We start from the raw sequence: 21,351 nt of genomic DNA, 5'->3' as shown, positions 1-21,351 counted from the left end.
AATAAAACAATAAATAAATAAATACATTTTTTTTTTATTTATTATTTCTTGTATTTATTACTTCCTGTATTTATTACTTCTTGTATTTATTATTTCCTGTATTTATTACTTTTTTGTATTTATTACTTCCTGTATTTACTGCATTATTATGGTGTTTATTTTGTATGAGTCATTTTAAAGTTGTACAACATCTTGTCAGCACTAGGATTGTCAAAAGTATCGAAAAATCTGGTACTAATCGAGACTAAAACTTGTATTGAAACTAGATACTCATTTCAGCAGGTATTAGTAGTGAAAAGACATTCACAGGACAGAAATGAGTCTTTCCTGAGTATCTTTAGAATGATCCTGAGCTGAATCAAAACAGTGAGTTTTATATGCGCCCGATATCGATCCACATTAATTATTTCCAATGTACTGATTTAATTTAGCAGATAAATATGTAAAACAACACAACTGTTTGCAGAATGTGCAGATTAAAACTATTCTTCAGTACAGGCCTGGACAGAGGACAGAGACAGTGCTGTTTCAGTGTGTGTAATACTGCCCCCTGGTGGATAGTTCAGTATTAAAACATAAATCACTGTTGCATGTTTAACTCTTTGACAAAATGTTGAACTGAATTTACATATTTTGTAAATGAAACGTTGAATAAAAAAAATAAATAAAAAAATAAAATAATAATAATAATAATAATAATAATAATAATAATAATAATAATAATAATAATAATAATAATAATAATAATAATAATATTTCATGTATATGTTATTTCTTTGCCTGGAATTTTCCACACTATGGCATTAAACTTCTCTACCTTGCATTCTTGTCTTGTAGTCAGTTGGCTCTGTGCACAGTAGTACATTAGCTCAAACTCTGTCCCATTTCAGCACAAAGGCGGCTACACAGAGAACTCCCCTTCGTCGGCTGAAGAGTGTATTCTGGATCCCAGGCAATTTTTAAAAAACAATTTCTAAAAATATCCTAAATACCCTAAAAGGCCTATGTCAACAAAATAAAAGGAGATATTTAAATCAGGATCTTTCTATTTTTTTAAATTTAGGATTATTGGGATTATTTATGTAGCCTATATATTTTATGGGAAAATACTAACTGATGAAAAACATAATTATGTACGCTAAGTAAACAAGAAAAAGTTTCACATTGATATAGTAAAATGTAAGGTTTTTTTCCTATTTGCCTCACCTTGTTTTGGTTTTTAGCCTATTTAATCAAACTTAAATATATTCAAAAGCAATATATATATCCATGCAGGAGGAGCAGAGAGGGCCTTAGCAGGAGGAGCAGAGAGGGCCTTAGCAGGAGGAGCCACGCGGGGCTTAACAAAAAGAACATGGCGGGTGTCAACAAGGCGAATAGGTAGGAGCTTAGCACGAGGAGCAGTGCGGGGAAAAGCAGGGGGAGCAGGGAGGGGTTTAGCAAGAGGAGCAGGGCAGGGCTTAGCAGGAGGAGCAGAGGGGGGCTTTGGGCAAGGAGTGAGAGAGGCAAAGAGGGCCATAGGAAGAGGATCCAAGCGAGGGTTAAGGGGAGGAGGAGGAAAAGCAGAGAGGTGCTTTGGCCGGAGCTCAGCTGGAGAAGGAGGTGAGAGCCTGAGCCACCGACGAGGAGCACGGGTGGGTATAGCGGGAGTAGCAGGAAGGGGCCATGCTACCCCCGTCCCAGGGGTAGCATGGAGGGGCATGGCAGGGGTAATGGGGAGGGGCATGGTGGGGGTAGCGGAGAGGGGCATAGCAGGGGCAGCGAGGGTGGGCATAGCAAGGGTGGTGGGGAGGGAAATGGCAGGAGCAGCAGGGAGGGGTGTAGCAGGAGGAGCAATGCAGGGTTTTGCATCAGGAACAGGGCGGGCCTTAGCAAGACAATTACGGATGAGGTTAGCAAGAGGAGCAGGGAGGGAAATAGAGGGAGCGGCATGGAGGGGCATGGCAGAGGTAGTGGGGATGGGTATGGCGGGGGTAGCGGGGAGGGCCATGGCGGGGGCAGAGGTGAGGGGCACGGCAGGGGCAGAGGGGATGGGCACAGGGCACAGTCCTGTTAATACTTTTTTTTTCAAACTAAGATTATCTAACTAATTATGTTTTTGATGATTAAAAACCTTTCCAGCACTGACACACTCAGGTTTATTTTGCAGTACATTCTTCTGGGCTGGTCTGAGGAAACAAAAGAAATTACATTAAATAAAGGAATGTGCACTGATTCCCAGACAATAATAATAAGAATTATTATCATTAGAAATTATTATTGGTCTGCACAACATCTTCATGAGTTCAGGTGCATTCCATAGGTTTGCGCCCCCTGGTGGCACGTGTCATTTACCTTAGTGTTAGTAAATCAAGATACCAGCGTTAGTAAATCAAGATACCAGTTTGATGTAGTGCTGCACTGCTAGAAAATACTATACAATAATAAGATGGAAAGATCTGGCTCATAGTATAGAAGGTAAACAGCGCCCTCTGCTGGTATTAAAGTAGTTGAGCCACAGATCAAATGAAACCAGGCCCAAATACAGAATCGTTAAACTGCAATATCCCACTTTATGTACAACTAATCTCTGGTTTATAGACTATAAATATAAAAATGATGTTGGTTACCGCTGTCTCTTTTATAACGTTTTAACAAGATGTATTTTGTTAAAGTTATGTAGTAGCTATATTATAAGCTTATATTTTTGCCTATTGATATTCCAAAAGAAAGATTAATTCCTTACTTCAATCAATTTAAATAGAAATAAACGATGCGACGACGACACTTTGACTTTTCTTCTATTAAATAATAAAGAATTCAAAATAACGTACGTGACGTAAGCGCGCAGACGGCGGTTGACGCACGCTCTGTGGCGTAGGCCTGTCCCATTTTGGCAAGATGGCGGCTACACTGAGGCGTAAACATTTTCAGCCGTGCACTTTAGACAGTACTTCGATGGTTACTTCATTTGGCAAATTGGGACACGGCCGGAGATTAGCTGGTATTTGATTCCATTTGTTATTCTTTGTATTTATGCTCATATGTTCTGGTTGAGTAGCGCCCTCTTGTGGTGACCGGATGTAATAAGCTCTGCTGTTGAGCACGAGGTGGGTCACTGACTTTAGCTCTGTGTTTAAAAATGTGGATTTCTGTTTAATTATTCATTATATGGACACTGCCTAATAGTACACATTATTATTTATACCATTAAGGACATTTATGAGCTTATATTTTGTACAAGGTGTGAGTTATTACATTGGAAAGTGCTGTATAATATATGTAATTATAACTGTATGAAGATGAGAGTCTGGCTGAGAAGAGCTGCTGTCCGTGTGGAGTCGAGGTTTGACCAGTACATATTTTATTTCATACAGATTAAAACCACAAAACAGCCCCGTGACCTGGTCATTTATTCACAACAGATAAACTATATGACAGTCAAAGACAAACAGGCGGGTTATTCCTGTGACCAACGTGGACTTTAGCACTGCCAAGTTCAGAGCGAAGATATAAAATCAACAATTAAAAATCAAATAAATTAAAAACTACCCAGTGGTTTTTAAATGTAGAATATTTCTGGTTTGTAGTGTCAAAATTAGTATTAGCTTTAGCTTTGACACACAAACATATCTCCTGGTGAAGTATTCATTTTATTTGCCTAGTTTTTTATATTGTCAGTGACATCCACCCACAGCTTCCTGTCACTCTCTGATCTTTAAATATTTATTCATTTTTAGTGTGACTTGGCAAAAACCTCACAGAGATAAAAACTGGACAGGAAGTAATGACGCTAACAGTGATGTTGAGAGCGCTGTTTTTGCACAGAGCCAATTACTGCTCATCAATACAACAAAATACATGCATACTGACTGTGAGTGTGGACACCTCTCCATAAATCTGACCTGTAACATGACCTTATAGGGTCACTTTCTCATCTCCATGGTGATGTACACATTTAATGCCAAGTGGCATTACCAAGAAAACTTAGACAGTGCATTTTAATTATACATCTGAAGCACTGATAACACACTGGATTTATTTATTTATTAGTAATTGTATTATTTTATAACATAAGTAGCTAATTGTGTGTTTTGTTTTATTTTTTTTCCTTCTACCTGATTAAAGGTGCACTATGGAATGTTCCACAGTATGACATTGAACTTATCTTTTTTTTTCCCCATTTTGCAGGGGTCACCTTTCCACCGATCTGACCTGTAACTTGGCCTGATAGCATCGTCTTCTTGTCCATCATGGTTGGTTTGAAAAATAAACTCTTGTTTTTCAGACATTCAAATCACATGCAAACAGGATCCAGCCAGATGCAAACTCCATGGTAAGGAGAGGTCAGTGCGGCTTTTGTGGAAATAAAAATGTTTTTTGTTTTATTTATATATATATATATATATATATATATATATATATAGCAAAGACAGTGCAAATTGACCAACTGCATAATGTGCCAGTTTCCAAGTCACCCCAGAGAGAGGGATCACAATAAGATAAAACAATCACACGCTTCATAGATTAAAATGTAGGTCAGTTTGCACAGCAGCAACAAAGCAGGCAGTCCTAACCCTTAACCTCTAGACAGAGACGCAAATGTTAAAAGTCCAGATAGAGAAACACAGTGAAACATGGGCAGCAGCAGAAGCAAATTTTAAAGGGCCTGTATTACATCATCTTCTGATCTGTGTATAATGTTGTGTCCTTATTACAAACAGACCTGGAGTTGTGTTTTGTTTCATTCACACATGTTTAACACACAAACCTGCAGATTTAGGCTGAGTAAGAGGCAGTGTGAATATAAACAGCAGTAAAACATTCAGGTAAGAAACATTAGTAATAACAGACATAGGACAAAACATGCATTATTTACAGACACTTCAGTTAAACAGTTTGAAAGTGATTAAAAAAGAGCAGGACAAAGACACACAAGCACGATTTACCACAAGAGGGCAGCGACAGGGATTTGACAGGTTTGATATTATTAGTTAGGTGTGACATAAATGATATGCTCCATTCCTTAGAAGCTCTGATTGAAAATGCTGAATGGCTTGTTTAAACCTGAAAGGACTTTCTGATCTGAATGGTCACTACCTAAACCCCAGCACCTGCAGCCAACCATGAATCAGTGTCAGTGCATGGCCACATTTTCACTTTATAGTAGCCGTGGGCGCTGACATCATCATTGGGGTTGTATTATTTTACATGGGGCTGCTGCTCTTGATGGCAAAATATAGGGACCACAGAGGTGTTTTAAAGCCTCACAGAAAGTGTGAAGTGATTAGAACATATCACATCTATAAGGCTGTGATCATTCCTATAAGAAAAAAAAAAATAATAATAGATCCATTCTTAGTTTACACCTCGGTTGCTAGGTGCCAGTTAAAATGGACAAATTATACATGAATAGTAATTATAATTATAGTAATAACTATAAGTGAATTGTGTTAAATAATGAAATATGAAATGAAATAATCAAAATGATGCTTTAATACAGTACAACATAAAAAATAAAAAATAATAATAATCATATGGATCTCAATGCCCATACATAGATGTTGATCATGATCATCAGTTGCATTTACATAATTACATATTTATATATTTAAGATAGGTGTCTGAATATGAAATAAGGTAAATGCAGCATCCTCCACCTCCTTGTGTCTGTTGTTTTTGTTGTCTTGTTGTCTTGTACTGCTTAGATATTGTTTTTGTGTTAATTATGAATTAAAATATATAGAACAAAATAAAGATGATTGTGGCTACAATTTGAAAGAAATCATTACACAGTAAATGTGTAACAACCAAAAACATACAAAAAAAATTAAAAATAAATAAAAATCCTCTCATAGAATTGGTGCATTGTTGACTTGTTGGTCACATGAACATCAGCCTACTTTATATCAGATTTCAGCAGCAAAACTTCTCCAAATTCTCTTTTTAAATGAATGGGATTCCTGCCTAACTGGAAGTGCCACTAAAAAGAAAGCACAGTTTGGAACATTCAGAAGCAAAAGAGGGCGGGGCAGAATAAGATCAATATTGAGAATGAGAAAAATGTTTTTTGTGTCTCTATCTGCGGGTTCAGATGTGACTCTAGTGCCAGGTTCACACACAGCTCTGATATCACAACTTCATTTTTCACATGTTGTATTGCTATTTGATGATATTTTGCCTCTATTCTGAAATATAAAATGTTTTTGTTTCTTTTTGCGGGGTCTATAACTTCTCTCCCGTCGTGTGTCCTGTGTGTCACCTCCGACCTTTCTCTGCCCCGTCTCCACGGTTACACCTGTGTACTTCACCTGCAGCTGACAGGACTGTACTTTTGGCTTGGCTTGGTCGTAGTTATGCGGCGCGGCAGCATTCCTATGCGGCCGTTTGGAGTTTGAACCCTCGTAACCGCGTTAACAATGGAAAAATTCACCACCGGACTCACCGCACACACCCACGAACAAACTCTCTCTAAGCTGCCAAAGACTGAACATGAAACTATAATCTGGCACTCGAAGTATACATTCACTACTACAGTATTTATAATTAGTCTTAACGAGTACGCAGCCTGCTAAACTTGAAAATAACTTGATTCAAAACAACGGAACATATTTTTTTACACCTGATTTGATCATCAAGTTTGGCTGGAGGATCTGATTTTAAATATTTAAAGGTCCACAGTGTAACTTTTCTTGTGGAGGCTTCATTATCAGTTTGGTTTTTGCGTTCCACAGTATAGCATTCAGGCTGTCTATCTCCATGGAGACAAAAACTCCTGCCACCCAACCAGGATATAGGTCAGCTCTGTGGAGAGGCGAGCCCGTTCACAGTAACACTTGTTTTCTTAAGGTATTTCTGAGCACAGTTCTAAAAAATAAATGTTAAATAGAGAAGTTTAATGCTGTGGAACATTCCTGCATGGAGAGAAATGTTACGCAGTGCACCTTTTAATTATTGTAAGATTATCTGGCAGCAGAGGTGGAAGGCAACAAAGGACAAGTAGTGAAGTATTGTATTTAAGTCGAATTTTTAGGTATCTACTACATTTTTGAAGTACATTTTAGAGTGGATACTTTTTACTTCATTGCATTTGAGAGCAGTACCACTACATTTTTTAACTGGACTGAAAGTAAAAAGTACTTTTCATAGGATTTGAGAGGTTATTTTGACCATCGTGGTAACTTTCTGCCTGAAGTTTTCGAGTTCAGGCTTCAGTTTTGAGAAAATAAAAATAAACGCACAAAATTCATAAGAAAAATTAATAAATTGATTCATTTTGTTACTGTGACCAAAATATGTGTCATTTTTACTTAGTGTAACTTTAACAAATTTAAAACACTGTCAAAATCTGTGTGAAATACTTCTACTTTTTATTCTTAAAGTACATTTTTAAACGGATATCTGAATACTTTTACTTAAATAGATTTTTTTCATGTGATACTTTTACTTGACTAATGTTTTATCTCTGAATCATCTGTACTTTTACTTAAGTAACAAAATTGAGTACTTCATCCACCTGGAACTGGAAATAGCACCTGGTCAGAAAATCTCACAGAATCAAAATAAGAACTGTATTGACAAACTATGTACTACCTACATTTCGTTACCTTATTTCATGCAGTTTACTCTTACTCCGAAGTTCAATTAAACACTAACAGGTCTAGATTGTCAAACTTAAAGATGTGCAGTACCTGATTTTTCCTCATGTATTTGAACAAAATGTGTCTTACCCAAGTACAGATATATTGTATAAGCAGCTCCTGAGGTCAAAATAAGTCCGCTGTGTGCTGTCTGCATCTAATTATAAAGCCTTTTATTGTCTGGTAATAAGGAAGTACACATTAGCATGCTAGCTGTCCAGCCAAACTCATCATTGTGAATAGTTAGAATGCCCTGAATGCATAAGGTAAATGAGGAACAACTTTAGACCTTTGAATTAGTTCTGTTTTTCATGTTTTTTAAGGACAGAAAAAAATTAGGTACAGAGATTTGAGCTTCCCCTGAGCTGGTGCGCACACACACACACACACACACACACAGTAGCAGGTGTGAGTGGAGCGGAGGAGGGAGGGCGCAGGCAGTAGAATAACTGTTGACGTTTCCTTTCGCAGTTGCACAGCTCGACCTCATTCATAAACCTGTGTCACCTGTTTGATCGTGTGACCAAGACTCCATTACCGTAAGTAACTGCATTTGACACACAAAATACCACCAAAAACACACTAGCAACACATTTTAGACCAGATTTCCTGTTCAAGTTTAGCCTGGGTTGGACCTGGGTAAATGACATGTTGGCTCTACTTTACAACTAGCACTTTACCTTATCACATGCAGCTAGAGTGTTGTGAAGTCTGCTTTGCTCACCTGGTAATTTGGAATGAGTTCTTTGCAAATTTGGTAAGTTTTGCTTCAGTGTTTCAGTGTTTTGGCACACATTTTTGAATCAGTGAATATGTTTTATTATGAGCAACACTGAGCATTTCTGAACAACTTCCTCATTTACCTCCAGGTGGCTCTAACTTAACGACCTCCCTTAGGATAAGAAAGTACCGCGTAATAAAAGTATATGCGTGCAAACAAGGATTAAGATTTATCTGCTTTTGACTAGTTTAGATCTGTTTTATATGTTTGAAGGTTGATCATCTGTACTCATTTGACAGTCCCAGTTTTGAGTCCTGTGTCAGAGCAGATTTATGCAAAACCAGTGATTTGTCCCAGTTTTATGCAAGAAAAGTCACAGATGTCCCTATTTCGATCCCTGCCAACGGTAAAGAGGGAAATATATAGTCATTTGTTTCTGCACCTACAGAAAATCATGCTTGAAAATGAGCATGAGTCAAAAAAATGCACCTACAGAAGTCCCTCAGATTATGACTGACCCAAAAGTGAGTCGAGAATGGACCATTTTACAACCCGGCTGTGTCCCAGTTTTAAATTTAGAAAATCTGGACCCCCTGTATTTAAAGTCAGTGAAATAAGAAAATGTTGTCTATCAGTTCATATTTTTTTAGCTTGAAAATGAAAAAAACGTGACCAAATTCGTCTTGTATTGCATTTCCATATTTCCCAGCCTTATAAAATTGCAATTAAAAAGTAAACACATGTCAGAACCAGAACTATACGGCAGCCCTCGAGGGTAAAAATGAAAACCTCACATTAGAAAATAAAAGATGTGTTCACACTTGTCGCTTTTTGGTCCTAAATTGAACCCATTTTAACCTGATGTAGACAGTTCAATCTTGGTTTAGTCCTGGTTTAGTTTTGGTTTTGATTCTGGTTTAGTCTCATTTTTGACGTGGTGAAAGTGTGAACACATCCTAAAACTAAAGATTATGAAATGTAACCTCAAAATTCCAAATGGCATCATAATAATTAATAATCAGTGAATGAATAAATAATAATTAATGAGATTTCAAAGCATTTTCAGATACATTCTCCTTATCACAGTGCAGACATTGCCTAATGCGTGTGCAGAGTGTAGTAACTGTGTGGTGCACGGGTGTGTCTGTTTAAGCACCACTGACTCATGCTGTAACATAGATGGGTGGATGGGGCTGGAAAATCAGGATCAGGAAACAAATGGTGGAAGTTACTGTTCCAGAGTACAGCATTAAACTTACCTATCTCCATGGAGACACTGCCACCAGTCCAGGTTACAGGTCAGGTCTGTGAAAAGCCTGTTCACAGTACGAATGCATGTGTTAGTTCCTTTTAAGCCTGTAATTCAAGACATGCAAGATAGATATGTTTAATGCCATCCTGTGGAACATTCCGGGTAGCATTCCAGAGACAAGGAAGTGGTACATCAGAAAAGTTACATAATGCATCTAAAGATAAAATGATAATGCATTTGATTTATACAATGCCTTTCAAGACTCCCAAAGCTCTTTACACTGCGTTATTCATTCACAAACTGAGGCTGCCAATCAGCGCCATCGGCCAATCCCACGACACACACACCACTTTCATACTAGACAATGTGGGTGGAGTGTTTTTACCCATAGACTGAATAAAGAAATGGACTAAGAGAGTGTGACATCACCCATAATGTTCGGCTCCAGTCAATTGAAAGCTAGCAGTTATAGAGGCCAATTTGGAGTCGAGTTCCATATTTGGAATTCCGCCCACGAGTATCATAGCAACCAAAGAGCCAAACCGGAGCGAGGTTGTTGAAGGCAACGCTTTATTCCATCTACACCGCTGGTTTAGCCCGGAACTGGCGCTTAACAATGCTGTCAGTCAAAGCTGTTGCTAACGCTAGCGAAAAGAATGTTATTAAAGTTCATATCTTGATTTACCGACACAATAGCGCAATAAAAACGCCAGGATTATGTAGAGCGGGTTAATACGAACATTTTAGGACCAAAATGACGAGTCTGACAGTAGCAGTTACACAGAGAGAGACGTGACGTTTACAATAGAAAGTGAATCAGAACTATAGCCAATGGAGCCGTAAGTGCGCCCTTACTCACTTCCTATTTGGAACGCAGCGGCTTCCGAGTTAGTCATGTCCATTTAAATATACAGTCTATGGCAGATGTGCCCAGACTTTTTTTTTATCGAGGGCCACATCTCAAAACATATTGGAAGCAGAGGGCCACAGACAAGTGATTAATGCAGTGCGATGATTTATACACAGCCTTGACCGAGCCGCTGTGTATTAATAAGGCTTGAAACACATTCATTTTAGGTCTGTATCACACTGCAATGTGATGTTTGAGGTTATAGTGGTAGAAATAGACGATAAAAACTGGTCTGAGGGCCGCATATGGCTCCCGTGCCATAGTTTGGACACCCCTGGTCTATGGTCTTTGAGTGTCATTGTGGGGTTTAGCAATATTAAATAAATCCATGATAACTTTCAGTGCAAAGCTAATATGAATACTTTTATAATCAGTCTTATTCTATGTCATGGTTTATCGTCCTATTTTCACACGTTATGTTGTTGTTATTCCTCCCCGTCTAGACCATGTCTCTGCGCTCCTCACTCCCAGAAAAGCAGCTGCTGTGCCCGCTCTGCTCCCTCATCTTCACCGACCCCGTCACCACTCCCTGCGGACACAACTTCTGCCACGCCTGCCTCCAAAACACCTGGGTCAAATGTGACAACATGTGCCAGTGCCCCACCTGTGACAAAACCTACTCCCCACGCCCGGAAATCAGCATCAACACCGCGTTCAAGGAGCTCGCGGACACCTTCAAAAACATGATCATTCCGCAGAAAGTTACGCCGCTTAACAATGTCCAACCGGGAGAGATAACTTGCGACGTTTGCTTGGCTGCTTCGGTCCAAGTGAAAGCCCAGAAGTCGTGTTTGGTTTGCCTGGCGTCGTACTGTTCCATTCACCTGGAGCCGCATCAGAAAGTGGCGGCTCTGCAGATGCACAAGCTGATCGACCCCGTGGCTGATCTGCAGGAGAGGCTGTGTAAAAAGCACGATCGTTTACTCGAGATGTTTTGTAAAGAGGAACAGAAGTGCGTTTGTCGGTTCTGCGTGGAGACGGAGCACAAGAACCACAAGGCCGTGAGTTTAGAAGAGGAGAGCGCGCAGAGGAAGGTGAGGGGAAAAAAGACTGAAAAATTTATCAACGTAAACTACAACTCAATTTAGAGTAACTGTCCGTGTTACGCTGTTTCCTCATGACAGACAGACCTGGAGTTGTGTTTTGTTTCATTTACACATTTAACACACTCAAGCGGAAAACACCTTGTGATGTCATAAGGTAATACAGGAAGTGCTCCACTGCGTTTTTAAACTCCATGCACCTTCACTAGAATCATTTGGATCATTTCCGCTCTGGAATTGCTAATCTCTACTGAGCTAAAGGTAAAAAGGAGCTGTTAACTTGAAAACTACCACTTCATGACATCACAAGTTGGAATAGAGCATTCTGAACTTTGGAGATGTACAGACTAATAATAAAGAGTTACTCAAATGTGTGAATGAAACAACACAACTCCAGGTCTGTTTTTGAGGGGGTAACAGTATTATAACACGGTTTAAAGCTCACACGAGTCCGTTTTACACACTATCGGCCTTTTAAATCTAATGTTTTTTTCATGTTTCAGGCTCAAATAGAAAAGACTGAAGCTGAATTCAAAAACATGATCGAGCAGCGACTTAAGAAAGTGGAGGAGATTTCAAACTGCCTTCAGCAAAGAAAGGTACGTCAATACAAAATTACCAAACTTTTCTGGTTTGCTACCTGCTTGTCTCCATCTGCCTTCTGTTTATTCATTTTAATGAATTTTCATAACAAAAAACTCACTGAAAAACATGCTTTCTTAGCGGCTCGCCTCATTGATATGACTTGTAACTTAGCCTGCATGGAGAGTAATATAATGCCAGACAGTGGAACATTCAAGGCAAAACAGTAATGGAGATGAGCACGTGGTGGACCCTCACTCAAAAAAGTGACATAGTGTCCCTTTTAGTGTTAAACTCAATTTCAGTATTAAAGAAAAGTCTCAATTCTCAATATCAATGATTTCAAAAGCTCTTTTTTAGACAGAATTGTATATTTCAACACAAAACAGTAGTATTTGTTTATTATACCGTGTCATCTTAAACCAGTACAGGAGTTTTGGTGTTGATTAGTATCTGATTTTCGATATTTTTGAAACCCTAGTCCCTTTAAGTGCATCTTTATTTACCTTTCCGTTTGAAGGAGAGCGCAGAGAAGGAGTTGGAACAGAGCGACATCCTGTTCACGTCTCTAATCAACTCTATTAAAGAAAGACAAACTGAAGTGAAGGAAGCGATTCTCAAACAGCAGACGTCAGCAGAGACACAAGCGGAACAACTGACCCAGGACCTGAGAGCAGAGATCCAAGAACTGGAGACGAGGACCGAGGAGTTACAGGAGCTCAGAGAGTCCGACGACCATCTGCATCTCATACAGGTTTGGACAGTCCTGCTCTGGGTTTCAGACGTCACAATATTCTATAGTCAGAATACACATTTTTGCTGTAATCTGCTTTTACAATCGTCCCACAAACTGAAAATAGTTGGCTTTTAAATCTGACAACCTTTTGGCGGTCCAAAGCTGTTCAAGGCATTAGTTATTTCTGTTGTAGGTGAAGCTGGTCCCATGGAAGGCTGCTCAGATGGGACTTGAGCAACAGCAACTAATGTAGTCCCAAAACGCAAAGACAGAGACTGTATTTTCTCTTTTTGGTCATTTTATTACAAGAAATAATTAAGCAGGAAAAAAGGATTGTACTTTAACATAACCTAGCAGCTAATAAATGTATATATATCTTAAAAAATAAAATTAAAACCCAGTTAAGACCACAAAATAAATGTATATACTGGTAATAAAGACAATAACAAAACATGTGTAGCAGAAAACTATTGTTCCCATCGTCATTCATAAATTATTTGATTAAATCTGTTTTGACAACGGGTTTATTCTGTATTAGTGTATTGTATGTTAGCAGCTACTTGTATTTAATATGTGGAAACATGTTGCAAAAAAAATGCATTTCTAACATAAAAATCCAAACCAACACTACTGTATAAAAGATATACATATATATAAAATCTACAAAAAAAAAAGTTTAGTGGAACTCTAATGGCTCTGATTCTTATGGTAAAATCAAATGGTAGAAAGTGTCCCGTCCCAACTGCTCCGTCAGATTGTGCTCCACAGGCTCAGAACACTGATGCAACTTCTATGATTTCTAGAATTCTTTCTCCGAACCGTAGTTTATTTGTTTACCCGTTGTTACGGTGATGCCCAGTGTAGTGATATTGATATTTTGCCGCTGATGTCATTCACGTTCCCTGGGGGTGTAGGGCATGTTCTGTCTGAAGCTCGGTTATTCAAGTTAGACTTTAATCTGAGCTTTATTTTAACACTGACTTAGCTGGAACTACGACAGGCGAGCTGATTTGTGCTGTTAAACAAGTCTCGCTCTCAAAAAAACATCACAGTCACAAACTAGTTAGCATTAGCAAACAGTTTTTCAGTCAGCCACTCTGTCAGATTTTTGTTGAAACACCTGAACAGGACCATGAATGCTGGAATTGAACCCAGGCTCCTGAAAATGTGTTTTTTAAATCTATTTTGTTTTTTTGTAGAGTTTTAAGACTCTGCAAACTTTTCCGACAGTCTTTGCTAATGTATGCATTGTGTCGCCACGGTAACTGCTGAACATTCCACCATAGAGATATATGTAGATCACACAAAACTTGAATTTCGAAGGTGGAGTGGACTTTTCATTGCAATAGCTTCAGATTACCCAGACTTTTAGCGTTTATGCAGTTAATAACAGACTTCTTTGACGGTTCTGTTGGCGTTATGTCTTTATTTCATGTTTACAGTTGTCTTAGTAATTATTTCATCAAGGTAAAAGCGTGTACTTATGGACGAGCTTTTCGCTACATGTTTTTTGAACATCTGACTCTGCACGGTGCATGATGGGATATAGGAGGACGAGAAGGACACTCAGATGTGTCCTTAGTTCACGGCCGATCTCCATCAAAACACTGTGAAACGGGACGCAACTGGCCTTCAAATGTCGCCTCCGAATGATGCAGCCATTGAATTATGACACGCTTTAGATCTAAAAACTTATCAGGCTGTTTGCTAATATGTACATTGTGTCTCTATTGTAACTACTGAACACTCCTCCATAGACATACATGCAGTACCCCCAGCGTGATGTCACTGCAAAGTATCAATAGAACAGTGATTAGTTGTTGCCAGACTAGCTGTGCAGTTTTACGAAAATAATGCATGACAGTTAGCATTAGAATTCTCACTGACCATGGTATAAGATAAGTTAATGGGTCTAGTCACAAGTAGAAATCATTTTGGATATTTCATGGGAAAGCACAGCGCAGTACTAATGAAATATAATAGTGAGAACTGACTCCGGCCTCGTCTGGGACTGTGACATCATCACACTTAACAAATCGAAAACCACCAGTTGCTTCAGCTGTTTAAAAATATGTATTTAAGTAGATTGCAGTTCACAAGCGTCTCAAATTACTAGAGTAGGTGATCGGAGGCTAATTCCCGGGGGTAGTACAGGCACGGGAGAAGTGTGTTGTTCAAGGACACAGCAACACTAGGCTTCGGTTGGATCTGGGATCAAACCATAAACCTTGGGGGATTATGAGATTCTGCACGTCCCAAATGTTTTGCACAACATATACAAAGGACTGGGATGTCTGGACATGTCTTCAATAAAACACATTTTTAGTCTTGAGTGTGTTTGCACAGCTCTGAGAACATGACATAATGCTGCCTGGAGATATAAACGCATTACACACACACCACTGCACAATGAAAGCTTTGTATCACCAAGCGTATTTTACCTTTTCTTTAGTGAGTCCTCCAGCCTTGTGCCCCACTCAGGACATGAATAACACCCCCTGCTGGTGAAAATATGAATTAGACGTATATATTGGCTGCATATCATATTACTGATCATTAAAGGGCTCATATTACGGAACTTTCTCATCTGTTATAATGTTGTTTCCTCACCACAAACAGACCTGGAGCTGTGTTTTGTTTCATTCACTCTGAAAACACTCTGTTCTACCTTGTGATGTCATCATGTGGTAATACAGGAAGTGCTCCAATGTGTTTTTAAACTACACACACCTTCACCAGAATCATTTGGATCATTTCAGCTCTGGAATTGCCGATCTCTACCAAACAAAAGGTAAAAGGAGCTATTAACTTGAAATTTACCACTTCATGACATCACAAGGTGGAACAGGGCAGTTTGAGCTTTGGAGATGTTACAGACTAATAATAAAGAGTTACTCAAACATGTGTGAATGAAACAAAACACAACTCCAGGTCTGTTTTTGAGGAGGTAACAACATTATATAGGACCTTTAATACATCATTACAGGATTATTGCACGGTTCTGATGTAAGAAAATAAAATCTCGCACAGGTTGTTTTAAAGCTTGCAGCAAACATTCAAATAGCCATAAATAAAGAGCTTGAGATAAACTAATTTGGTGTCATTTTTTTTCTCAGCGGTTGCCGTTGGTTACTGCTCTTCCGGTCTCCAGAGACTGGTCTGAGGTCCGGTTTCCCTCAGAGCAGAGCGTGGGGATAGTGAGAGACGCTCTGTCTAAACTGAAGGAGACAGTGGACAAAGAAATGGACCTGCTCAGGAACCAAGGTAATACACTACAGGAGCAGGAGGGCATCTGGTTTAAAACGCTTGTATGGAAACATATAAAGGGCTCAATCAATGTGGTGTGAAATAAATGTTTGTTTTCTTACTGACAGAACTGAAGATGGTGCAGAAATATGCAGGTATGTACTTTACATATTCACTTAAGGCTCAAATATCCATCCACCACTGAAAATGTAGCCTTTTCTCTCTCATTTATTATAACTGAATTAAAGTACATATCAAAGGTTTTTCTAATTCTGACTTGGTTCAGTGGGATTACCTCTGCTAAATATTTATCATAGTTTTGCATCAGTTAAGTGTCAGTGTCATGTGCTCTTTAACATTATGGTTTCTATTAGTAACAATTATGGAATTATTTCTATGTATGTCATATCTGCTGCCCGTGTCCAACCAGGAAGTGAAATTATAAACTTCCCCAAAATTTAAAACAAAGATTTTTAGTACAATGGTCCCTCGTTTATCGCGGGGGTTACGTTCTAAAAATAACCCGCAATAGGCGAAATCCGCGAAGGAGTCAGCTTTTTTTTTTACAATTATTCTCTGTGTTTTTGACTGTAAAACCCTTCACCACACACTTTATACACTTTTTTCACACAAGCATTAATATTTTCTCACATTTGTCTCTCGTTTAAACACTCTCAAAGTTCAAACCTTCGTAGGCGCCTTTGAACGTTTCATCGACATTGTGGGTTTTGTCGGGGAGAAAACAAATTGAAAACATACAGCACTTCAGAGTCACACTGCGATCCAACATTTATGTAAATTTGTCTGAACACATTCTGTACTGTACAGGAGACACGGCACAGAGGAGACTGATGGACAATGGTCTACAGTCCAACAGCCAATCAGGACGCAGAACACAATGCACGTTCATACGATGTAAAAAAGCATGTGAAATTGTACAAAAAATCCACGAAACAGCGAGACCACGAAAGATGGACTGCGATATAGCGATGGGCCACTGTACAATATTTGTCATAATAATGTTAACCATGTTTTTTTGTGAAATAAATAGTCTAAAGCACATATGACAGGTTAAAGAAAACCTGTAGTGCTTGTGACTACTATATAGTTACAATCTATGACACCTCTGGATTATTTTATTATAATGTGCACATTTTAAATCACAATATTCATTTAAAACGACTTGATAAAAAAAAAAGTCTGCTCACTTCCGTATTAGAAAGCTGCGGTGTCCAATGGGAGCTGACGTCACCGTAAACGTTATCACGACAAAGAGCCGTGAAGCTGTCGGCACCCCCTATGGTTAGCTGGGAGTAGTAGTATTTTTGTTTTATTTGTGCCAAAATGAAAACGCAATGCTGATGAATTGTACGCGTGTCACAGATTAAGAAAATCTAATTGGAGAGCAAAGTAAATACTTCACAGTGGGTGTGTGCCATTGAAAATGGGGATTGATCAGCAATATGGCGCCTTGAAAATAAGCGATTTAAGGTTACTCAAACATGCACGAATCACACCAAACACAGCTTCAAGAGGGTAAATAAGAAGGAAACAACTATAACATAGTTAAAAGCTGTGAAAGTTTGATTTTGCAGAACAGGTCTGCTTTAAACCTAACCATGTCCTTCTCTGCGTGTCCCCAGTGGATGTGCAGTTGGACCCCCACACGGCCCACCCAAACATCGTGCTCTCTCCAGACGGGAAGCAGGCGGGTCGGGGAGAGCTGCTCCACTTAGTCCCTGACAACCCCCAGAGGTTCGACCCGGTCATCTGCGTCCTCGCCAAGAATGGCTTCGTGTCAGGACGTTTCTACTTCCAGGTCAGAGGTCACAGTGTGGCGGCCATCTTTACAAAGTTTGATTATTGTTCACCACATTAATTCACTTTAGGGCTGAAGGCAAAGCAAGTTTATTTGTAAAGTAATTCAAAGTGCTTTACAGAATAAGAAAGACATTAAAATCACAATACAACTAATCAAACATAAATAATCATCATAAAATTAACATTAAAAGAGAAAATCGCAGAATAAACCCCTTTCAGTCACATGCAGAGATCAACAGAACTGTTTTGAGCCTGGATCTAAACATTGTGAAAGTAGAGGCCTGTCTCACATCTACAGGAAGAATGTTTCAGGTTTAAACGGCAGAAAACTGAAACACTGATTCCCCATGTTTAGCCCTGGTTTAGTCCTGGTTTAGCCCTGGTTTAGCCCTGGTTTAGCCCTGGTTTAGCCCTGGTTTAGCCCTGGTTTAGCCCTGGTTTAGCCCTGGTTTTAGTCCTGGTTTTAGTCCTGGTTTTAGTCCTGGTTTTAGTCCTGACTCTGAGACCAGCAGAAGGCCGGTCGCAGAAGTCCTCAGAGTGTGAGATGGTTCATATGGCACTGTTTGGGATTTTGTGAAGTGTTTGTTCAGTTGCCAGAATTTTCTTTTGCAATACAAGATCTTTTGGTTATATTTAGTAAATTTTCACCTTTTTATTATCTATCTTAAAAGTTCCCTCTCTCATTAGGTCTCCGTGGGCTCAAAGACTTACTGGGACCTGGGTGTAGTTCTGGAGTCTGTGAACCGTAAGGGCATGATCACATCGAAGCCGGAGAACGGTTTTTGGACGGTGCGTTTGCGAGGAGGAGGCGAGTACCGCGCTCTGGACTCCCCTTCGGTCCTGCTGAAGCCGCAGACCAGGCCTCAGACAGTGGGCGTGTACACGGACTACGACCAAGGCACCGTTTCCTTCTATGACGTCGGCTCCAAAACTCTGCTCTACTGTTTCCACGGGTGCGGCTTCACGGAGAAAATCTATCCTTTCTTCAGTCCGGGAGTTTGTGACGACGGAAAGAACGTAGCTCCATTAATAGTGGTACCTGTTAAACCAGAGAGGTAGAGATGGGCGTATAGTGACAAAAAGTGATATCTCAATCGCTGGGCTTCGGATGACGTCACAACATTCTATAAGCCAATAATGTTTAACGCAGATGGAGACAGCTGAAATAAATATGGGTCAAATGCAGGTTTTTGTTGTAATGCAGTGAGTTCTTGAGTCTAGTCACTGATAGAAATGGTCAGGTTCAACATTTGTGCATTTACTTTTTGGATATTTCATGGCAAAGCGCAATGTAATCAATGGAGAAAACCAGGTCTTGTGCCCCCATCTGGGAGAATAACGTCATCACATTTACAAATTTGATGATGTCATGATTTCAGATGGATATAAATGGATAGACAAATGGATATAACTCTCTAACTTTTGTTTATTTATCATTTTCCTTCATGTGGATAAGCCCAGTAATTACAGATGTATTAAAATTAGACCTTTGACCTGTCTCCAGCTCAGTTTAAACTATAAGGATCGTAGAATGTTGTGAAGTCACGTAAACACAACCGATTAAAGCTTTTAGATATATATTGAAAGAATGAATAATATCGCAGTTGTTGTTTTGGAGATATACACATCATTTGAATTTAAAAATAGTATATCGCCTATAGTTACCAGACAAGTATATAAAGTGATATTTCGGCACCTTTTGCGGTCAACTTCACGCTCCATTTAGCTTTTGTGCGATACTTGAACCTCAAACAAGACATATACAGGCAGATTTCAGCACATTCCTAGTGCATTTTTAAATTATCGTCTGAATAAAACTCATTTTCCGTTCATTTTTCCCATAGACTTTCCGAAAAAAATGTCTATTAAAAGTTTGAAAGCTCAGGGCTCATCATCTCTGTGGTTATTTATGACCACAAGACCAATAACTTTATTTAAAATGTGCAAAGTTACTAAAACATTCTGCCAAATCTTGCATTTTAAATGTTTTTTGGACTTAAAACAACTGAGCTATGGAGAAAAGTTACCACCACATAGTTGGTTAGCCTCTGTGACGCCTTTGAACTCAAGTTTTTGGAAAAATCTATGGGAAAAATGAACGGGAAATGCACTTGCGGAACCAGAGCAGACTTCGAAGTGGGCGGGACTGTTGAGCTCCATAGAGAACATCTAGATATTCATGTTTGTCAGTATCGCCCATCCCTAATCTCTCTTTTTATTTATTCAGAGTAATTTTCAGACGAAATTTTGAAAATGCATCAGGAATGTGCTAAATTGTGCCTGTTTAATTTCTTGGTTGATGTTCAAGTATCACATAAAAAAATGAACAAATAATGAAACACAAATGGAAGAAATATCGCTAATTCGTGCAGGAGTCGTTCACAGTTTGTTGGTACTGGCTTGAGGCACTAGGATTTATACTATGCAGGGGCTTTTAGGAGCAGAGCGACACATTATGATGCTAGCTAGTAATCGGCAGTTTCATTCTAAAACTCCATTTGGGCTGGACTTGGTGAACTCAGAGTAGGATAAAGTCTAAATGTTTCAGGCCAGTTCCATCAAATTGAAAATGGCTTCTGGGCGGGAGCTAAAACGTCTTAATCACAAAATCTGTCTCCAAATGAACACCGTTGAAACCGTCTCTATATAATTAAACACAAAATGAAGAAATATCACTTTATACCTTTGTTTGGGAGATTGCTTTAGACTTTTCTGTCAATTTCTGAGGTAATTTTTAATACTTTTAATCATAGACGATATACTTTATTATAATTTTACATATCTCCAAAACAACAATTGCAATAATCCAATGAGGTTTATCTGGTTTTCCGATTATTTATTTCAGTGGATTCATTTTCCAGAGCAAGGTTTAGTTTGTTTTTATACCTGACAGTTTGGACGGCTCACTAGCGCCTCAGAACAGGGCCAACTCAAATCAGCCATTTTGGATCAGTGTAAAAGAGAAAACCACATTATGGACTGGGACGGAGGAAACATCACTGGGACAGAGGAAAAGAAACATCGATGCTGGATTAAGCAGGCAATGGAAATACAGAAATGTGCCCACGGGACTGTAAACCGGGACGAGGGGGCCTTTTTACTCTCACACACCTGGGAACTGTCCTGAAGAAGTCGGACTGCAGATGGCGCTGTCGTCCTGCCTCCGCCAATAGAAAGACGGCGCCAAAACCTGTTTAAATCAGCTGACCGGACACGTCACAGCAGCATCACGTGACCACTCTGAGGCGCTAATGAGCAGTTCAAACTGTCAGGGATGAAAACAAACTAAACCTTGGTCTGGAAAATGAAAAAATTAACATTTGCAATATCTATCCTTTTTTTTCATAAATCTCCGATCTCTAGGCTGAAGTAGTTGAGGGTTGGTGGTTGAAATCCAGCTCCACTTGGGCAAAACACTTCA

The 21,351-nt window shown here is 39.2% G+C and overlaps 1 protein-coding gene across 1 annotated transcript; it reads left to right on the top strand.

The window, feature by feature from the left end:
- The first annotated feature begins 3,049 nt into the window (after nucleotides 1–3,049).
- LOC117386495 (E3 ubiquitin-protein ligase TRIM39-like) lies at nucleotides 3,050–19,837 on the top strand. Its single transcript, XM_033983868.2, has 10 exons — nucleotides 3,050–3,089; nucleotides 4,171–4,325; nucleotides 8,091–8,158; nucleotides 10,946–11,536; nucleotides 12,049–12,144; nucleotides 12,648–12,881; nucleotides 15,980–16,127; nucleotides 16,238–16,264; nucleotides 17,753–17,928; nucleotides 18,618–19,837. The coding sequence occupies exons 4-10, from the start codon at nucleotides 10,949–10,951 to the stop codon at nucleotides 18,987–18,989; spliced, it is 1,641 nt and encodes a 546-aa protein (XP_033839759.1). The 5' UTR covers nucleotides 3,050–3,089; nucleotides 4,171–4,325; nucleotides 8,091–8,158; nucleotides 10,946–10,948; the 3' UTR covers nucleotides 18,990–19,837.
- The last annotated feature ends 1,514 nt before the right edge of the window (nucleotides 19,838–21,351 follow it).

Source organism: Periophthalmus magnuspinnatus, chromosome 18, assembly GCF_009829125.3.
Source record: "Periophthalmus magnuspinnatus isolate fPerMag1 chromosome 18, fPerMag1.2.pri, whole genome shotgun sequence".
Classification (NCBI taxonomy): domain Eukaryota; kingdom Metazoa; phylum Chordata; class Actinopteri; order Gobiiformes; family Gobiidae; genus Periophthalmus; species Periophthalmus magnuspinnatus.
This window is presented reverse-complemented; position numbering and strand designations above follow the sequence as displayed.

Bases quoted from the DNA above. Each gene is read 5' to 3' on its own strand.
- LOC117386495 (XM_033983868.2), top strand. From the start codon at position 10,949: ATGTCTCTGCGCTCCTCACTCCCAGAAAAGCAGCTGCTGTGCCCGCTC. The intron at 16,128-16,237 runs GTAATACACTAC...TCTTACTGACAG, and splicing joins GGACCTGCTCAGGAACCAAG to AACTGAAGATGGTGCAGAAA. The intron at 16,265-17,752 runs GTATGTACTTTA...GCGTGTCCCCAG, and splicing joins GATGGTGCAGAAATATGCAG to TGGATGTGCAGTTGGACCCC.